The sequence below is a fragment of the Sparus aurata genome, chromosome 22 (assembly GCF_900880675.1).
Source record: "Sparus aurata chromosome 22, fSpaAur1.1, whole genome shotgun sequence".
Classification (NCBI taxonomy): domain Eukaryota; kingdom Metazoa; phylum Chordata; class Actinopteri; order Spariformes; family Sparidae; genus Sparus; species Sparus aurata.
Genome location: NC_044208.1, coordinates 2,003,850 through 2,023,805, shown reverse-complemented (window position 1 = coordinate 2,023,805; position 19,956 = coordinate 2,003,850). Strand labels below are relative to the sequence as shown.

The following is a 19,956-nucleotide window of genomic DNA, read 5'->3' as shown; positions in this document are numbered from 1 at the left end:
GGCTGACTGCCAAAGACGCACTTGACTGTTAGTCTTTGTTTTTGTCTACACCTCTAGTGTACATGTCAGAGCTGCCAGACTGCTCTGCTCTAATGATTCACACCTGGAAATAAACATAAAGTAAATAGAAAAGAGTCACAGCACCATGCACACACTCCTGCTGACAAGTAGAATAGTTCTCTTGTGTTTGTAGCAACATGTTTTACTAAAGTATTGAAAAGGACACCAGCAGAACACAAAACTAGGGAAGAATGAGTCAGGAAGGATAAGATGAGCAATTGTCCGTGATTCTCCATCAGAGGGCATCATTGTCCAACATTTATCCAGAAAGTTCCTCAGGCTCGTTTTGACCTTCCTGCATAAAAAGCTCTTCACTGTGACCTGAGTACCAACATTAACCTCTCCAAGCCACCAATGGCTTCATTAAATCGTTTTGAATTTGTTGATTAATCAAAGTACTGCACTTACTATGTGTCAGCTGCTCACATAACTGTCACATTCATTTTGGAGGGCACTGTCAAACAACCTAATTTCCATTTGTCCACATGACTAATTACAATCTCATCAGGCTGACTGTAAGGGAATATGATGAACACATTGCTGACAGGGAGAGGAAGGGTAATCCTCTACTTAAGCAAAAGTAAACATTTCATTAATGTAGACTTAATACAAGTCAAAGTACTGTAGTCCAGTTCCAACATGAGCAAAAGATCAAAAGTCGTAGAAGTTACATGCATTCAAAGCATCAAAAGTAAAAGTACTAGATCTGCAGACAAATTTCCATTGTGATTTATGTAAACTTTATGTTTAAGATCATCATTGTATTGTAAAGAGTGCAGCTCAGTTTCACCAGCCTGCTTCAGTGAGAATTGTAAAAAAAACGTGACACTTGTGAAACATCGTGACACAGTGTTACACACTCACGAACACACACACTACATGCTTGTTGAGTTTGTCTTTGTGTTTTAAATTAATAGTTTAGCTGCTGTAGTTGAATGATGGATTATATTGATCATTTTGTGCATATGCTTTGTGGTAACTACTGGTTGTGAGTGATCAGATTTATTTCCTTAACTTGTCCTTTAAAGCTGCAGTCTGGAGTTATGAGAAAAAAGTGGACTTTAGTGGAAATTAGAATGAGCAGTGCTCCCAGCAGCCCTGCCTTCAAAGCCCCTCCCCACAGAGGAGCCTGCCGTGCACGAGCAGGCTTGTAACCACAGTGACAGAGGACGCCAGATGCCGCATTCACATCGGGTTGAATGCTCATTGCTTTGGTAGGGCACTGGCAACAAAGTAAGCCTTGATTGTTGTATTTCTGATCAAAACAACTAAATTACAATAACGAGTGCCTCATGCTGAGTCACTGTAGATATCCCGTGTAACAAACACTACATCGCGGTAGACAAAGTTACCAGGTAATCATTACTGGTGCAACATTTTAGCCATGCTGCCTTTCTGAAGCATGAGTAACATTATTTCTCTAAACAAATTAAACCACTTCAGAGCGTACTGAACACAAACTAAAGTTATAACTGCCCCGTCACTTGAAAGACACTTTTGCTAACCAGTAGCCATAAAGACAAACACTGGAGTTAGCATGCAAGCTAACAAGCCTGATTTACCAACACGCTATGTAGCTCAACTGCAACATAGTAAGGCGATATGCCTTATTGCGAGTCTTACTGTGACCACTGCCATCTTAGCCTTGTGTTTATGAAATAGAAATAAACATATATTAAGCAGGGCTCCTTAGTTGTCCAGCAGAAAAGTCCTTACAAATCCCGCAGCTCCCTCCACCTCAAAAATGACGCTCCGATATTTATCCTAATTTGGGTGGACACACAGACAGTGGATTTTTATACAGCTGACCTGTATCTTATTCTACTATCAGATCATAATGACAATTTTAGCAAATACAACAAAATTGTTACAGACTACAACTTTAATTCTTAATATTTTACAAATATTTACATTTACATTCCTCGTGTAATGGCCAGTCTTCTCCTGGTATCTCTTCCGTTCTTGTGCTGGGAGAGACAGCAAACCTTCTGGCAACTGCATCCTGGAGGAGCTGGACTACCTGGGCTGCAGGTACCACCCAATGCTACCAAAATTGAAAAGGACACCAGCAGAACACAAAACTAGAGAAGAATGAGTCAGGAAGCATAAGATGAGCAACTGTCTGTGTCCAAAACCATTCTCTTTTTGGGGCTTGTCTTGACGTCTTTTGGACATGTCTGTGCGCAGTGGGAGGAGGGCTCATAAGCAGTAAGTGTTTACTTTCGAAAATAACACAAAAAAGATTCCTCTCACTGCAAAAACTGCTGTTTGTTTGATCTGTAAGCATTCAATTAATCTGGATAAATTTGAATAACAAAAACTGTATTTAATAGTATATTTAGAACTATTTAGAAGTAGTAGTTCGCAGTGAAGTAAAAAAATTATGTTAATTATTGATTAAAAGAGTACTTCCACAGCACTCTGTGGAATACTGTCTTTACCCTGTACACTTTCTTGTTCTGCTTGATTTTGCATTCTGGTCAAACAACAGTGAAGCAGATACCAACAAAAACACTTAAAACTTGGGCTGTCACACCAACCACAGAGCAGACCAGTTCAATAAACAGAGTCATGCAGGAACAATTCAATTGTTTTTTTGATCGTAGGGGGCAAATGAAAACCAGCATTTCTTGATTGATCGGTTCAAGACACATGCTCAAGGACCTCTGATGGTTCCAGAACAGTATTCGGTATTCTTCATTATTCTATCCAACCATTGTGTTGGTTAGTGTCTTTGACGCTTTACTTCCTCATGCCAGCACCTGTCAGAGTGGGAAATGCCTGGAGGATGACACTGATGCATGACAAAGTCATGTCAGTTCCGCTTTAAAACAGGTTTCTTGCCTGAACTGTATCTAGCACCTCCCAGATGTGACCTGAGAGAGTACAAAATGCTTCTGCAGAAACCCTGAAGTGTTTTTTTCACTCTCGCTGTTCAAGATGCACAAGTGTTGCCTGCTGTCCAGCCTCCTTTTAGCTCTCACAATGCTGACCAGAATTCAAGCTCATGTAGTTGGGTATGACTCTGCTCAGCATGCATGCGGGGCCTGGGCACCCGGGGACATCGTGATAGGTATACTTTTGCCATGTCATCATAAAGTGAAATCTCTTCATGAACGGATAAGACCTGAAGGCTTTCTTTGCTCGGAGTGAGTATAACAAATGATATATTTGCTGCATCAGATGCTACCTGTATGTGTTACTCTGTTTTTTTTTTCCTTTCCCATGTAAATGAGGTGCACTGAACTATCTTTCTTTAATAGAAAAACCATCCATCCATCCAGCACTTTTAATAGTGTGAAAGTAAATGGTTAGGGGTAAATAATGTTTAAATGTATAAATAAAAGAAACAAAGATGGCAAATGTATATACATTTGCTTAAGTAGAAGCTTTAGCTTTTAGCATTTTTGTATTGTGAGATGGTAGTTAAAGTCGTTTAAGTCATTGCTATGATCTCATTTTTACTGACTGACCAGTGTGAGGCCCTATTGGAATTGCTAGGATTATTTTTCTTTTATTCCACCACTTTAAGCCCAGTATTGGAGGTCTGAACATATGGAGGACCAAACCTGACAAAAGTATAAATAAATAAATAAATAAATAAATGCATAAATAAATACATAAATAAATAAATAAATGCATAAATAAATACATGCATAAATAAATACATAAATAAATAAATAAATGCTGAAATAAATGTATAAATAAATAAATAAAAGTATAAATAAAAGAATAAATGCTTTTTATTTATTTATACATTTCTGTTCACCTACATTTATTTATTTCTGTATTTCTGTTCACCTACATTTATTTATTTCTGTATTTCTGTATTTCTGTTCACCTACATATATTTATTTCTGTATTTCTGTGTCCATATGTAAATGAGGAGGTAGGAGGTCCTAACCTCAGTCAAGAGCATGATTGGTTACAGGAGTGTGCTCGATGAGGGTCTACTACTTCTGCCTTACTAGCAGCGCTGCTGATTCCTGTACACTGTACAGGAATGTTGCTGGCTACCAGCAAGCCCGCTCAGCAAACTGTTAGCTGCAGTTGTTGACATTTGTTCATGTAGCTCTGGTTTACTTATGAATTTGACTGGCGTTCATTTTAACTTGCGAGGGTCCCAGGTGTGCTGGTGGTGTGGTTTGAGAATCCTGTCTGGAGAGAGAGGGGTCCTCAGCCATGTCCGCTAACCAGGAAAAACATTCTGCTCATCGCTCCAAGTCATGTATATGTGTATTCTAGACGAGCGCTACAGAGCACGAGTCGTCCAAAAGTGCATGTTGTCGGTCTCATATCTTTGTCGTTAATGTCTGTACTCTCAAATAACTCATGGGTGGAACAGGCTGAGGCATTTGTTCACGCCGAGTGGCTCGAGAGCGGAGTGGAGACCCCTTTTAGCTCTTGTGTTAGCTGTTAGCTGCTCGCTGTAGCGCAGCGTCCAGGCTACCTTGTGACACCGGTTACCATCGGGTATTTTTCATTCCGCACTGTTCAAATGGTCGCTTAAAGCCATCGTTCCGAGCCGCATACATCGTTATTAAGCTGAAGCTAAGTCAGTGTGAAAACTGTACACTGTCATACAGCCTGCTGGTCAAACAGTCTGCAGAGTACATTGACATCCAGCCCGAGCTCAGCGTGAGGTCAATCAGCTGTGGCAAATCGTGAGACGTCCAGATCAACCTGTGATACAAACACCAGTAGCGAAAATGGTTCATAGGAAAGCCCAGACATGTATCTCACTCTCGGTGGTAACGTGTCAACAGTTAACCTGGACGCTACGCTCTTAGCGCTACAGCGAGCAGCTAAAAGCTAACTAGCAGCTAACTGCTAACAGCAGTGTTCACGCCGCTCTCGAGCCGCTCGGCGTGAACAAATGCTTAATACTGTTCCACACATGAGTTGTTTAAGAGTACAGAGATTCACGAAAAATATATGAGACCGACAACATGCACTTTTGGACGATTTGTGCTCTGTAGCGCTCGTCTAGCAGTGGTTTGCAAGTCGCAGCCCCGGCTTCTCCGTGTGGATAGAAGTGTTCAAGCCACGTCAAAACGAATACACGTATACATGACTTGGAGCGATGAGCAGAATGTTTTTCCTGGTTAGCGGACATGGCTCTCCAGACAGGATTCTCAAACCACACCACCAGCACATCTGGGACCCTCGCAAGTTAAAATGAACGCCAGTTAACCTGTCACACTGGTCGAGGCCATTAAGCTAACTGGAGCTGTTTACAACGTTACAGAGAGGGAGGCTTGAGATCAGGAATCGTTTGCTTTTGTCTGGCTCTCCGATTTGACCAATCATGCTCTTGACTGAGGTTAGGACCTCCTACCTCCTCATTTACATATGGACACAGAAATACAGAAATAAATATATGTAGGTGAACAGAAATACAGAAATAGATAAATGTAGGTGAACAGAAATAAATAAATGTAGGTGAACAGAAATGTATAAATAAATAAAACGCATTTATTCTTTTATTTGTACTTTTATTTATTTATTCATACATTTATTTCAGCATTTATTTATTTATTCATTTATTTATGCATGTATTTATTTATGCATTTATTTATTTTTCCTTTTTTTTCAGCATTTATTTATTTATTTATGTATTTATTTATGCATTTATGCATTTATGCATTTATTCATTTATTTATTTATTTATACTTATGTCAGGTTTGGTCCTCCATATGAACATACCCCAAAACAAACTCACCAAACTTGGGATATACGTTACATGTGGCAAGATTTTCGATACTTAGATAGATAAATACTTTATTTATCCCGAGGGAAATTCAGTTTCTCAGCTGCACGATAAACATCATCATTCAACAACAAGACAACAGATCATAAAATTAGTGCATAGACTTCAACTTAATTGGGTGTAGGTGTGGCCAGGTGACTCTATAGCACCCCCTGCTCTAATGCGCCGCCTACATCAACAGAAATCAGTTTGCATATGTATTGTGACCTGCCGCACAAAAAATCCTCTTGGACCCATACCCTCAGTCCAACAGGAAGTCTGCAATTTTTTTCCTACCTGATGCTATGGGAACTTTGCTGGCCTTTTTCTCATATTAATCTCCTTCAGAAATTATTCAGTCTGAGATGTTTAAAATAGTAGTCAACCGAAACATGTAGGATGAGGGAATAGAGCAGTGAACTGCTGCCGTGTTGCATGCAGACGACCGGGGATCAAGACCCTTGTCAAGCTTGTCTCTTGCAGAGGATGTATTCATCTGATAGTTATGTATATATATGTATATATATATATACAGTAAATATATATATATATATGTACATACATACATACATACATACATATACAGATATATATATATATACATATATATATACATATATACATACATATATACATATATATATACACATAAATATATACATATATACATATATACATTTATATATATGTATATATATATATATATATATATATATATATATGTATATATAGATATAAATATATATATATATATATATATATATATATATAAATATATATATGTATATATATATATACATATGTATAGCAGCAAAACTAGCATGTTGTGTACCAAAAAGTTGTCAGTTATGACAAATACAAATCCGTAATACTAATATCTTATTCTAATGGGGATCTTTAAAATAACACTCTAAAGATACCGAATGCTTAAAATGAGTTTAGTATTTATTGCCACTTAAGTATTTTTGTTACATTAATATAGGAATATAAGTGACAGTCAACCTAAATACATAGTGTGATACAAATACAAGTGGCTTTAAAAAATGTTTCAAGTCCAATGAACCATTAAAGTGTATGGTCTGTGCACAATTTGTTGTTTACAATATACATTATTTTGACATTAAATATGTTGCCATAAACACTGTAACACAAATTTAGGTTTTGTTTGTGAGAAAATAATAAGTCGGTAGAAACAGAAAATTGTGGCAGTTTTATGTTAATACAGAAAACGTAACTGTGCAACTCTTGTTGTAATTATGTAGTCAAGAAAGTGACTACTTGTCAAAGAAACAAACAACTGAGTATATTTTTACACCAATTTGTAAGTTCAAACAACTATTAATGTCTACATAGTGCACAATTTCTATGCTGTCCATTGAGCTTAACAATATATGCCAGTTCAGCATTACATATCTAAGTTGTATTGATGTAAACAGTATAACACAAATTTAGGTTTTGTTTCGACTCAAAGATTTTAAGTTACACAAACAAAGAAATGGAAGTTGTACTCAACCTTTAAATTTAATGTTGCTTTGACAAATTTTTACTAAATTATGTGTACTATAAAAATAATAAGTTGGTAAAAACACAGAAAATGGTGTCAGTTTTATGTTAAGTTATGGTGTTATGTTATGTTAAGCAAAACATTTTTGTGTTCAGCATAACTGTGCAACTCTTGTTGATATTACATGTTTTTGTTATGTAAAGTGAACACACATTTTTCATTTTATTGATCAAGAAAGTGACTGCTTGTCATATGAACATAAAAACATTGAGTGCATATTTTTACAACCAGTTTTTTAGATCATTCAACTATCAAAATATATGCTAAGTGCACAAAGTATGTGTTGTTAATTGGCCTTGAACTAAATAGGCTACTTCAGCTTTATAGATTTAAGTGAAATTAACTCAAAAATCAAAAATTGCTGTCTAAACATAAATACATTATGTTGTGTTCACAAGGGATGAGTATTTGTGTCAAGTGAACATAACGTTTTTATGTCATTTTGACAGTCCTGAGGATTTGTGTAGACTTTACAATAAAATTTTGTGTTATGGATGGATTGGGGTTTACAGTGTGGACTCTGAAGATTAAAATAAATATTTCTTCTTCTCAGTAATTTCATCTCAAGGTTTCCCTGCATTGTGTGCCCTACTTTTGAATGTGATTCTTTTGTAGACATCCTCTATGAAATGAAACATCTCAAACCAGAATGTGTTATTTATAACTATATTTGTTTTTGCTGTTTCACTGTCCCTTCTCAGCTTTGATCTGGAGTCATTTATGATGTCCTTGGCTGCAGTCCATGAAATTGAGGAGATAAACGGAGCTAATTTCCTCCCTGGAGTGCGTCTTGGATATTTGATGTGTGACACATGCTCATATGCTAGCAAAGCATTGCAGAGTGTGGGGCACATGCTCGCAGTTAATGGGTCTCTAAATATGAAGTGTGACTACACCGACTTCAGACCCAGAGTCAAGATTATTTTAGGAGCGTTGTACTCTGAGGTATCCATCGCTGTGGCCAGATTGTTGAATGTCTACATGGTCCCTCTAGTAAGTCACACATTCTATCTGATCAGCACATACACTACTACTGACAGACAGACAGACAGACAGTCTTAAAATGAGGTGTGCCAGATCAAATCAGTTGCCTTGCTGGGTGATCTCAAAGCAGCAGGAAGCATTTGCAGTAATACATGTCAATGGGCCCTTGAATCAATGTTACAGTGTTTGACCTGCAACAGAGAGGGCTCAGCATTCATATCGTAAGATGCACCTTCGTAGGCAGATTCACAATGCCTGTACACTGTGCTTTAATGATTAGAGAGGCTGCTTTCAGTCACTTAAAGGTTTCCTTTCACACACAAGTAAGACCTTGTATGAGCTTGTGAAATGTAGTAAGTGGGGTAGAGGGGTTTTCCTCTCAATCGTCAGTCAAATACAATTACATGTTTTATTTCTTCACGTTCTGTGTGTCTGTTGCAGACAGCAGCAGCAGGGCTGGGCCAGGAGGGCTACTGTGACCACATATCTACTTTCTACCTACCTACTGCTTTGCATTGGACCTTTTTGTTAACTTAATGGGCCATTGTCTAACGGGTCTTTCAGGTGCTGAATACAAGGGATCCTATCTGTATTTACAATGTAGCCTGCTTCTGCACTAACAGTAACATAAAATTACAATTTGGAATGATTGAACGGAATCAACAACAGCTACCAACAGCCATATTCCGTACAACATTAACTAATGTGTTTTCACAGGTTAGTTTGTCAAAATTAGAAAAATAACAGCTTACATTCCTGAGGAGCTACATTAGCATTAGTGACAGTTTTATCCACAAGTATGCCAGAGCTGCCAAGTCTCACACATTGACCATGAGTCTCATGCAATTAAGCGTCTTCACACGGTTACATGCTAATCCTCATATTTCACATGTTGAGAATCATAAATTAAAATTTTTATTTTATCCCCTCTAATAATTGAATATATTTCCTCACTTGCTGCTTGCTACACTCGCAGCCCTGTTCTGCCTCTGATTGGCTTACATAGATATTTACCTAAACAATCATCAGTCCTCATGCTTTAATCTAACCAACCCAACGAGAGGCAAAGAGAACAACTAATCAGAGGCAGAGTAGGGCGAGTCATGCTGTTACATTTCAGGAGGAAAAAAGCATTTCCTGAATAGACTCAGGGTCTATTGAATCTTTAAGGGACTGGATTGAGGAAATGTTTTCAAAAATAAGTCGGAAAGTATTTTTCATTTGTGGGGATTCAAAACTTGATATTTTGAATCCAAATAAACAAACAGTGGCTGAAGAATTAAGCAACTCTATGTACAGAATGACACTATTTCCTAAAATGACCAAACCCAGTAGAGTAATATCCCACTGTGTCAATTCAACAGATGACATATTCACTAATGACTAGGACTATTGACCAACGATATCAGTGACCATCTACCAGTTTTTACTGTCTATGACATTAAACACAAAAAAGATCACCCGGACAAGAAACCACTACATAGAGGAATGAGGACAGAAGAATTAATGAGCACACTATGACACAATTTACTGGCAAAAAATTTGGTAAATATTATATATGGAAAATGATATTGATAGTGCATGTGAATCGTTCTTAAGAATACTGAGATCATTATATGATTCAAATTGTCCCATTAAACAATACTGCAGAGAACATAAATAAAGAGATCATCCATAGATCACTAGGAGATTACAAAATGCCTGCAAGAAGAAAAATACACTATACAAGATTCCATAAGAGAGAGAACTAAAGGGGCAGAAAATAAATACATGTGAAATACTGATCCATTAATGACAACTGAGGAAATTAATGATTATTATATAGAAAGGAATCCCAGACCTGTTTGTTACAGCAGTGGAAGAGAAAGAAATTATAGATCTTGTTAATGAATGTAAAAACAAGACATCTACTGACTTTAATGAAACAGAGATTGACAGTAGTGAAGAAGGTTATAAGGGTGGGATGTCAAAACCTCTAACATACATATGCAGATTGTCATTCCAAACCAGTACATTTTGAAACAAAGTAAAAATAGCTAACGTATATGGTGAGTTATTTTTCATTAGAGTGTCAGACTGGTTTTAAAACAGAAATCACTCATTTGCTTGTGAGCTCATTAATACTAAGAACTAAGGGGATTTACAGGACAGAAGCTAGTTTGTTTTATCTGTTTCAAACATGTCATGGAAGAAGCACGAAGACCTGCCTTCATTCTGGGCAGTGTTAATTTGTCCAAATCTTTCCTGCTTTACCAGATTTTACGATGTTTTCATTTCTTCTTATGCTGGTCCATTATGAACAATATGCACCATTGCAGGAAACTGTTAAACTTTAAATTGCAAAAATAATTGGGCAGGGGAGGTACTGCCTGAATAATGACAGACTAGGACTGAATAATGACATAACAACAGTCTAATCTTAATGTAAACTATGTGTATGAACATCTTTCTAGTCACTGATTTACTAATAATATTATTGCATGTTCACTGGTATTTTCAGAGTAAAGACAGAGAGGCAGAGAGCAGGCAGAGGCCAACAGGGCAGGAAAAGTAGTTGGCATGGAGGTCAGTGAGAAAATGAGTAAATATTGTTGGTTTTGACCAAATAATGACATCACAGCAGTCTAATCCCAATGTTAATTGAAAATTAGATATATCTCTAAATCTGGCTTCACATGGCCCCAACATTTTCATCAGCGACCGAAAGTCCCTTCCCCCAAAGTCTCACTTCAAACGTTTGGTAAAACTTGGTAAAACTTGGCAGCCCTGAGTATGCAGTTATCTATAGTTCACTCAAACATTGTAACCAAGATGGGGACCAGAGGGGATTTAGTATTCGGTATATGCTATGCTGACTAAATATGTAGTTACGGATCTTTAGTTTAGTTCCCTCTGCTATTGCTATGCACATTGTGGTCAAACAGAGTATAAAGTAAAATCCTGTCTTCAGGATTGTAGCTGCTGTAACTCAGTTAGCTGTGCAACTTGTGGTCCTATTTGGTGACCCAGCCCAAGGGTGCCAAGTAGCCAAACCTTTGCAAAATAACCACTTCAGTACTGATTTCTTGTTGTCTGGAGAGTCAGTAGATGGGATGGCATACCAAGTACATTCGGGGCTACTAGAGAGCGTAAACACTGATCCGGTTTCCTGGGAACATCAATTGTGGACATTTAGTAATTTAATAGTTTTGTGAAGCTTAATGTGTAAGCTGCATTTGTTGAAGAAATTAGCCCACTACAGGCTTAAGACATGCTTATCTCTGATTAGCACAAACAACAGAAGCAGATGGAAACAGCTAGCTCCACCCAAGATGTCTTCAAGAACCTCCCAACCCTAACCCCAATCTTTTGATGAAATAACATTAATCATGATGAAATTGCAGTTTTCTAACTCTTCAAAACACAGGTATTTTTTGATGTATTGAGGTCATATGGTCAGTCTTTTGGCAGAGGCTTGCTGTTTGCCCCTGCTTCCTGTCATTGTGCTAAGCTAGCTAAGCACATCCTGGAACAATCTTTCCACTGAACCCTTTTGAATTTCAAACATATTTTTCTGTTCCTTCACAGTCTATAAATCTGAAGTTAAGATCATGCTTGCATTTTATGTTTTTCTGTGTTTAATATTCTTCACAATCTCATCTCCCTTTTAGCTGAGCAGCACATCATCTTCACCAGAACTAAGTGACAAACTGCGCTACCCATCCTTCATGCGCAATATTCCAAGTGACGAGCATCAGACCAAAGCAGTAGCCAAAATAATGCACCATTACGGCTGGAATTGGGTTGGTGTTGTGTATGGGGATGACGATTATGGCAGAGCAGCTTTCCAGAGCTTTCTCTCGGACGCGAAGGCAAATAGTGTGTGCTTGGCCTACCAAGAGGTGATGCCTCACCTTGATCATTCACTCAGTAGTCAACACATCAAGCGGGTTGCCCGGCAGATCCGCTCATCCGATGCTCAGGTAGTACTGCTAATCCTCAAGGCCGAGCGGGTGCAGGACCTCTTTAAGGAAATGATCAGGACCAACACTTCAAGGACATGGATTGCCAGTGATGCCTGGTCAAACAGCCGGTCCCTTGCCCAAATGGATGGCATTAACCAGGTTGGGGACATCTTGGGCTTTACCTTTGTTTCAGGCAAGAGTGAATCATTTGATAAGTATCTCAAGAATCTTACAGCAAACCCAGGAGGCTACAACCACTTCATTGAAGAATACAAGAACCTGAGATTCAACTGCTCCTCAGAATGTTTCTCAGACAAACCCCCCTCCTATTGCCCCTCACCCAACCTGCTGAAAGTTAAAGCTGACAATGCATGTAATATTACAGATCCCCAAGAACAAAATGATGATTATCTTCTAAAGGTGCTGGACACAAGTAAAGCCCTCCCTAACAGAGTAGCAGTGTGGGCTGTGGCACATGCTCTCCAAAACCTACTGAAGTGCAACAGTTTGTCATGCTTGGGAGAAATAAACTTCCCACCATGGAAGGTGAGAATTAATCTCATCTCCAGATGAGATTCAAATTTGAATTTGTATTTTACTCATATTTTAGGAATTAGACTGTAATGTGTGTTTCTTTCCCTTAGAATACTCATGAATAATACCTTCTGGAATTATCTGCTATAGCAACCAATCTTAGTAAAAGGAGAAGTGTAACTGACGTCCTGTCCCTTGCTTTACAGCTTCTTGAAGAATTGAAGAAGGTTAATTTCAGGCGTGACGATCAGAATTACTCCTTTGATGAAAATGGTGATTTTGTAAGTGGCTATGATCTGATCATGTGGAAAAGGGATGGACACCACCGCAGATTTCAAAGGATTGGGAAATACCATGTCATCAGTGCAGACGTACAGGTCGATATGAAAAATTTCACCTGGCTTTCAACAGCCAATACCACAGTAAGAGAACACCAAACTCAGCATACATTCACACGTTTGATCATTGCAGTAGACAGTGTAATCACTGTGTGGCAAGGTGTCAAGTGGTCACCAAGAACAGTGAGATTATAATTCTTTACCGTAGAACCTTAACCTGGTGGAATGATTGAATAATCATAAGCAACTTTCATATTTTTTAATATATATTTCATGTGCATCTCTCGCCATAGTACTGTGTCTGCGCTAGTGAAAATGTGACATGTTAAAATCCTAAAAGATTCAGTAAACTCTTTCGATGGGGGACAATAATTCTATATTCTGAACAACAAACTGGTATCGAAGTCTGCAGGAAGAATCAATAAGCTTTTAGCAGCTTTAGCGGGCTAATGAAGCTAACAGCTAATGGAGCTAAACACACAGCAAAGCACAACTTCACACAATGTTAACAGTGAACTGTAGTTCATCAACACAACAAGTTTCCTTATTCAAATTTTGATGGTGGTTGGTGGACCAGCTAATCAGATCAAAATCAGAATCAGAAATACTTTAATAAGATGGATAAATTTTTGCCACCTACTGGTCTGGAGTGACACTGTAGATTGGCAGACAAAACAAGATAAATATTGTGTTTTCCATCATTCAGTGTAGTAATAAATTATCAATGAAAATAACAAGAAAAGAATAACATTGTGAGACTGTTTGCAGTCACCTCAGGGATGGTTCAAAAGTTTTTTTTGTAAATTTTCCACAACAGTGATGAAAACCACAGGAATCTACAGGAATCTGACCCGTAGTTTTTTAGATAACTTACACTGGACCCGAGGGGTTTTTCACTTAATAAAACGCGAATTATCATTTTTCTCAATCAAAAAATTAAGATGGTATCTCTACCAATTTTCCTTTATCTCTTTCAACATTTGCCAGTAATGATCTCTGCTGATTTTCTTAAGAAGCTAAAGACGGTTATCTTTGTACATTTTATTTGGGGTTATAAAAAGCATAGACCATCACAAAATAATTTATTCAGGCTAACTCTAGATGGTGGTCTGGTGTCTTCTAGTATTTAAAGATTACTATTGGGCAGCTACAGTAATGTTGGGGTATCAGCAAACTGGCAATGAGTCTCTCAAGCCTGTGGTTCACTAAATTCAGGGTTCGGTATGGATGCTTGAAATCCTTGTGCTTTTTATGTTGTATTTTCAAGGTTTCAAAAGTGCTTGAAGTTTGGAAAAAGTGCTTGAAAATGCTTGACATTGTAACTGTATGAGTGAGTGGGAGATGCCAACTCGTGGGAGCTTGCTATTCGTAATGACTTGAATTGGCTAGAAAATGACAAATACAAACCATGGATAAGATGAGGGACAAATCGACAAGTAGCCTCCTGCAAAGTCTGCAAAAACGGATGTGCAGCTTTTCACAATAGGAGAGTCTACACTCTTGAGTCACGTGAAAGGTAAGTCATAGTCCAGAATTTTTGAGTAACCTTAGGCTAACATTACACATTAACGCTAATTTGTCTATCCCAACTGCTAGCTGGCAAATTAGCAGGCTAAATGACAAGAGGCATTGTGTGTGTTACAATTTGACATTGCTAGTGTTGCATGGAAATTATGTCACGCTTATTTATGGAATATGCCGTGAATAAACATTGCTTAACAGTTATTGCAAGATTAGTAAAGTCCCACAACTGAAAATTTCAGCAACATAAAATGCATGTTTATACAAGGGTGATGATCAGTATATTATAATTGTAAATTATAATAGCAATAATAATAGTAGATAAAGTAATTGTAGAAAAAACACAATTTGTCTTTAGGACAATATAAGACAGGTAGCCTACTTCTTAAAGGTTTCTCAGTGCTAGTCTCCATGCCGTTCTAAATGTATGTCATGTTATTACCATGAAGAGATTAAAGACTTTTAAATCCAGGCCCTGCTTTTCAACAGAAGGGGATAAAGGCTACCAATATCAACTTAAGTGGATTTGTTTTTATTTGCACAACATCTTGTTGAATTAGTGTGAAGTAAAGTATGCATTTTGAGTTTCTACAGTATATGTATGCATATAATGCCAGTTTGGCCAAACCTTGGTAAGCCCTCTATTTTTGCCCTATTTTGTATTGTTATGAGTTGCCAGACAAACAGGCAACTCACAACAATACTGTGTAAAAAAGTCAATGGGCTGATTGACTGCCTATCAAAAAAAGAACAAAACAAGTTTCACTTCGCATCTTACTTGTACTAATCATTCATCTGCTAGCTCACTGAATTAGCAAGTGATAATCCTGCTGTCAGAAATTTCACTGAAGATTGTCACCCCAACTAAAAGTCCCTAGTAGTCCCTAGTATCTCTATATACACGCCATTTTGCCATAACTATGCCTTTATATCAGCATTACACAACAACACTTCAGCCACATGGTAGACAAAAGTTTGAAATGCATAAAGGACCCTTATTTGGACAGTCCCTGGAACGGTTTGCATCTTTTGTTCAAGTGGAGGGAAAACATCTCACATATGAGACCACTTGTCATGGCAAGAATCTTTTAGGACTACTTTTTGGAACATATTACCAGACATATTGCAGAGCATATTTTGCAAATCCTCACAATACATGTTCAGTGGTTTTATGGTGTTAAAGGGTTGTGCTTGAGGTTTTCTGCTGTTGCTTTGAGATGCAGTGGATTGTGATCCATAGTTGCCCCACAGGTAAACACCCACCGTTGCAGCTGCAGTGTCTCTGGGCTCATTCCGTAGAGCAGTATTCTAATTTATCCATTATGATAAAAAATATATATATTTTCAGCAGTTTAGAGACTTTGCTCTCTTTGGTTACTCGGAGGACTCTTTAATTCTCCCTTCATACATTCAAACAGCTCTAATGATGTTTAAATCACCACATTGATATAAACCACTAAGTGCTTGTTGTGTGTCTTTGACAGGTGTTTAAGATGAATTTTGCTTGGTTATTTGTATCCATCCATCTGTGTATATGTTTAAGTTGAGATTTGGTTTTCAACATATGTCAATAAAAACAAAGGCTAAGATGCAGAGAAGTTGTAGTTGTTTAATGATAGTAAGAGTTCTAGATAACCCTCTATCTCTAAGTAGAACTAGTAGGTGTTTCAGCACCTTAAAACATCTACAGGCTATCCCTCTACAGACTGATGAGTTACTGCTTCTCTTATCGTGTTCTCTCAGACCCCCCAATCCAGATGTTCAGAGCGCTGCACACCTGGCTTAGTAAAGAAGATCTTGAACGTATCCTGCTGTTACAACTGCATCCCATGTATGGAGGGGACATATACAGATGCCTGGGGTATGCCTCATTAACATCCTGATTTTATCTTCCACTTCACTACACACATTGAGGACCTTACAGGCCTCTTTATAAAGTTACATTCATTCTTTTATCTCTGGTGACAGCAGATTTGGTGGCCTGCCACAGACCAAAGTAACCCATAATTTCCATATTTCCTCATGTCTTCTCTGACAGATCTTCATGAGTGCAAAAAGTGTCCCAATGGAACTTGGTCTCTCAAGGGTTGGGATCGATGTAAGCCAAGACAAGAGTCCTACCTGCGATGGAATGATGCTCATCCAATCAGCATGATGGCAGCCGCAGCCTTTGGCATCCTGCTGTTATTGGTTATTTTCACTATCTTTTTGGTGTACAAAGATTCCTCACCAATGAAAAGGGCTGAGGTGAGGTTGTCCTGTGTGATGATGACTGGTCTGGCAGTGAGCTTTGCAAGTGTGATATGCTTCATGGGCAAGCCCAGTGTACACCTCTGCCGGGCCCGCCAGCTAATGTATGCAATGGGCTTCACCCTTTGTGTGTCCTGCATCCTAGTCAAGGCCTATCGTACCTTCCTGGCTTTCCTTCCCTTTGGTAGGATGACAAATAGGCAGCTACACAGACTTTACAAGCCCCCTGTGATTGTCATCATCGTAACTACTCTCCAGGGAGTAATCTGTCTTCTCTGGCTGATCTTTGATTCTCCTGATGTTGATGAAACTCCACCATCCACACAAAGCATGAAGAAAATAATACAGTGTCACGAAGGTGCCACATACATAGGCTTTGGCATTATGTTAAGCTACATAGCCCTGCTGGCATTGGTTGGCTTCCTCTTGGCCTTCAAAAGCAGGAAGGTTCCTCAGGAGTTCAGTGAAACCGGTTACATCATTTTTAGCATGCTAATGTATTTGTTTGTATGGGTGTGTTTTGTCCCAGTGTACATCACCAACCATGAAGGTGGCACTCCTGTGCAGGCTTCAGCCATTCTAGTATCCAGCTACGGCATCATCTTCTGCCATTTTTTACCCAAGTGTTACGAAGCACTCTTTGGGTCAAAGATTGATACACTGGATATGATTCTGGGGAGATGGCGAGTCATCTCCAGTCCAAGTCTTAATTCAGAGACAGAGACAGATATAGGTATCCCTGGAATGAACAAACCCTCACAAATAAATAGTAGGTTGTCCATATCAAGTGCATCAACCATACTGGGGAGCTCAGCCAGTCTGAGTGGAGTCCGCCCTGCTGGTGCAGAGCTGGTCATAGTGCCTGTGTCCAAAGAAAAAACTCATGTCTGTCCTCCATTTACCCGCTTAGGAACAAAAGTGACAATGAGACGGAGTATATCATTCTAAAGCCTGATGTAGAAAACTTGTACTGCTATTTACTTTTTAAAGTAGGTCTGAGCAATATGGCCTAAAAATGTAATCTCCGATTTTTTCACACCAAACTCGATTCACGATTTTAATAGATTTTTTTTCCTTCTTAAAAAACAAACTACAATTGACAAAGAAATCATTAAAAACATTGCTTTTATTTTAATGCTTTTATTGTAGACAAATTTGCCCTGCCATCTTAAGCAGTGCACCTTCAAACTCACTTGAAAAAAATGTCTCCCTTTTTGATAAAATGCTTTTGTGAATGCAGCCGGTCTGGCCTGACACGTTGGTTTGCTATGGGCTCTGCGTTGTGTTTGCGGACAATTTCTGCCTTGCTGCCTGGGAGGATTTATTCTGTGTAAAAAACATCAAAATGAGTACAGCAACTTATTTTACAGCTTTCTTTAAGCACACTTCTTCTCACGGGGTCCGGAAAACGAGTGAGTGACTGCATTTACTGCCACTGCTTTCTATCTACTAAATAAAACATAACATCAGAAAAACTGTACAATAAAACAAAATACACCTCTTTCAAATATTCTCCACCCCATCAGCAGCAATTTCTTCTTTGGCATCATTTTATTAAACAAATTAGCATAAAAAAGGATAACATAATGGGAGCCCACATACCTGTGTAAAACACATCAAAATGAGTACAGCAACTTCTTTTACAGCTTCCCTTAAGCACACCTTTAAAAACAAGAGATCACAGCCACCTGCATGAGAAACAGCTGTGATGCTACTTTAGCTTAACTTAGCATGCTACAGAAAAGTGCTGCACAGTCCAAAATAATAATAATAAATGTGTGACATTTACCAAGCAAAATTTGCACGTCTGTTTTATGTGCACATCTGTAACACGCTGTCTGTGGGAACACACGAAACGCTTACCTCAGTTACATGAACATAAATTTTACATATCAGAGTGCATGGTTTTATAAAAACAGATCAGTTTCCCTATTGGGATTGATAAAGTGTTGACATAACTTTCATTAAATACTTTTTTGCAAAAGGTACCGTTTGTTTACAAGCAGTATTTTTTATCCCTTGGCGATATGTACACTAAATTTAACATCTGCATGCATTGCATAGTAAACCAGACATGTTCGTAGATGTACAGGACATGAGGTGTATGTTTGCTGTCTTTTTTACACATTTTTGTCAAGATAGACAAGCTTGTCGCCTACCTCTGGCTTGAGACAAGCCCCATTGCGGCTATATAGCAAAAACCGGTGGTCAAAACATTTTAAGCATGTGGATGAACCTCCAGCTTTTCCACTGTATATACGGACACCATATCTTTAGTGATATGCAATGTGACTGCATCCCTAAAAAGCTGTCCACTGGGCCCCTTTCTTCTCATACAGGACACAATGATTAAATGATCCTGCTAATGTTGGCTGCTTTATAGCGATGTTTGTGGGCTGCTGCAGTCCTGTACATCTTGTAGTGAACAACAAGCATCCCACTGTGATGCATGCATCTGTTTGAGATGCTAAAATAAATTGGTTTTGTGGTTTGTTCGAGGTCTGCTGCAACAAAAACCAAACTACTGATGAGACAGTGCCTTTTTGGAATGAACTCTTGGCTTGCTGCCATGTTGTTGTGTTTGTTTCTCTGTGGAAAGTAAATGCGGGGGGAGGGCGGAGCCCATTATGAACTACCAGAGCCCATGGGGAGCAGAGCAAGTTAAAGAGAAAATTGATTTTAATTTTTTTTAAATTGTCCTAAACCACAAACTCAAATTCATCAATTTTAATGATTTATCGCCCAGCCCTATTTTAAAGATAATCTTTGGCAAGACCTTTTTTGCTGTAAATGATGGAAAGTTACAGTCTTATTCTTTAATTAAGAAAGATTTGTATTGTATACACTTACAAGATGTATTAAAACAGATATGCTTTTTAAGACTTAGGGTTATGTTAAGTTGTGAATTGTTCATATTAAATGCACACTGTGTTTAAATCATTATCAACCAAACTCAGTAGATCAACCTTTAACAGAAGCCAAACAATGGACAATGTTTAGATTAATCAAAGA

The 19,956-nt window shown here is 38.2% G+C and overlaps 1 protein-coding gene across 1 annotated transcript; it reads left to right on the top strand.

The window, feature by feature from the left end:
* The first annotated feature begins 3,045 nt into the window (after positions 1–3,045).
* Positions 3,046–17,998, top strand: olfcb1 (olfactory receptor C family, b1). Its single transcript, XM_030406156.1, has 6 exons — positions 3,046–3,209; positions 8,075–8,366; positions 12,008–12,847; positions 13,042–13,257; positions 16,438–16,555; positions 16,733–17,998. The coding sequence occupies exons 1-6, from the start codon at positions 3,046–3,048 to the stop codon at positions 17,890–17,892; spliced, it is 2,790 nt and encodes a 929-aa protein (XP_030262016.1). The 3' UTR covers positions 17,893–17,998.
* The last annotated feature ends 1,958 nt before the right edge of the window (positions 17,999–19,956 follow it).

What these genes read in the sequence shown, in the direction of transcription:
- olfcb1 (XM_030406156.1), top strand. Translation starts at nt 3,046, where the DNA reads ATGCTGACCAGAATTCAAGCTCATGTAGTTGGGTATGACTCTGCTCAG. An exon ending in GAAGGCTTTCTTTGCTCGGA is followed by an intron (nt 3,210 to 8,074) that starts GTGAGTATAACA and finishes GTCCCTTCTCAG; the next exon opens with CTTTGATCTGGAGTCATTTA. An exon ending in TTTCAACAGCCAATACCACA is followed by an intron (nt 13,258 to 16,437) that starts GTAAGAGAACAC and finishes GTGTTCTCTCAG; the next exon opens with ACCCCCCAATCCAGATGTTC.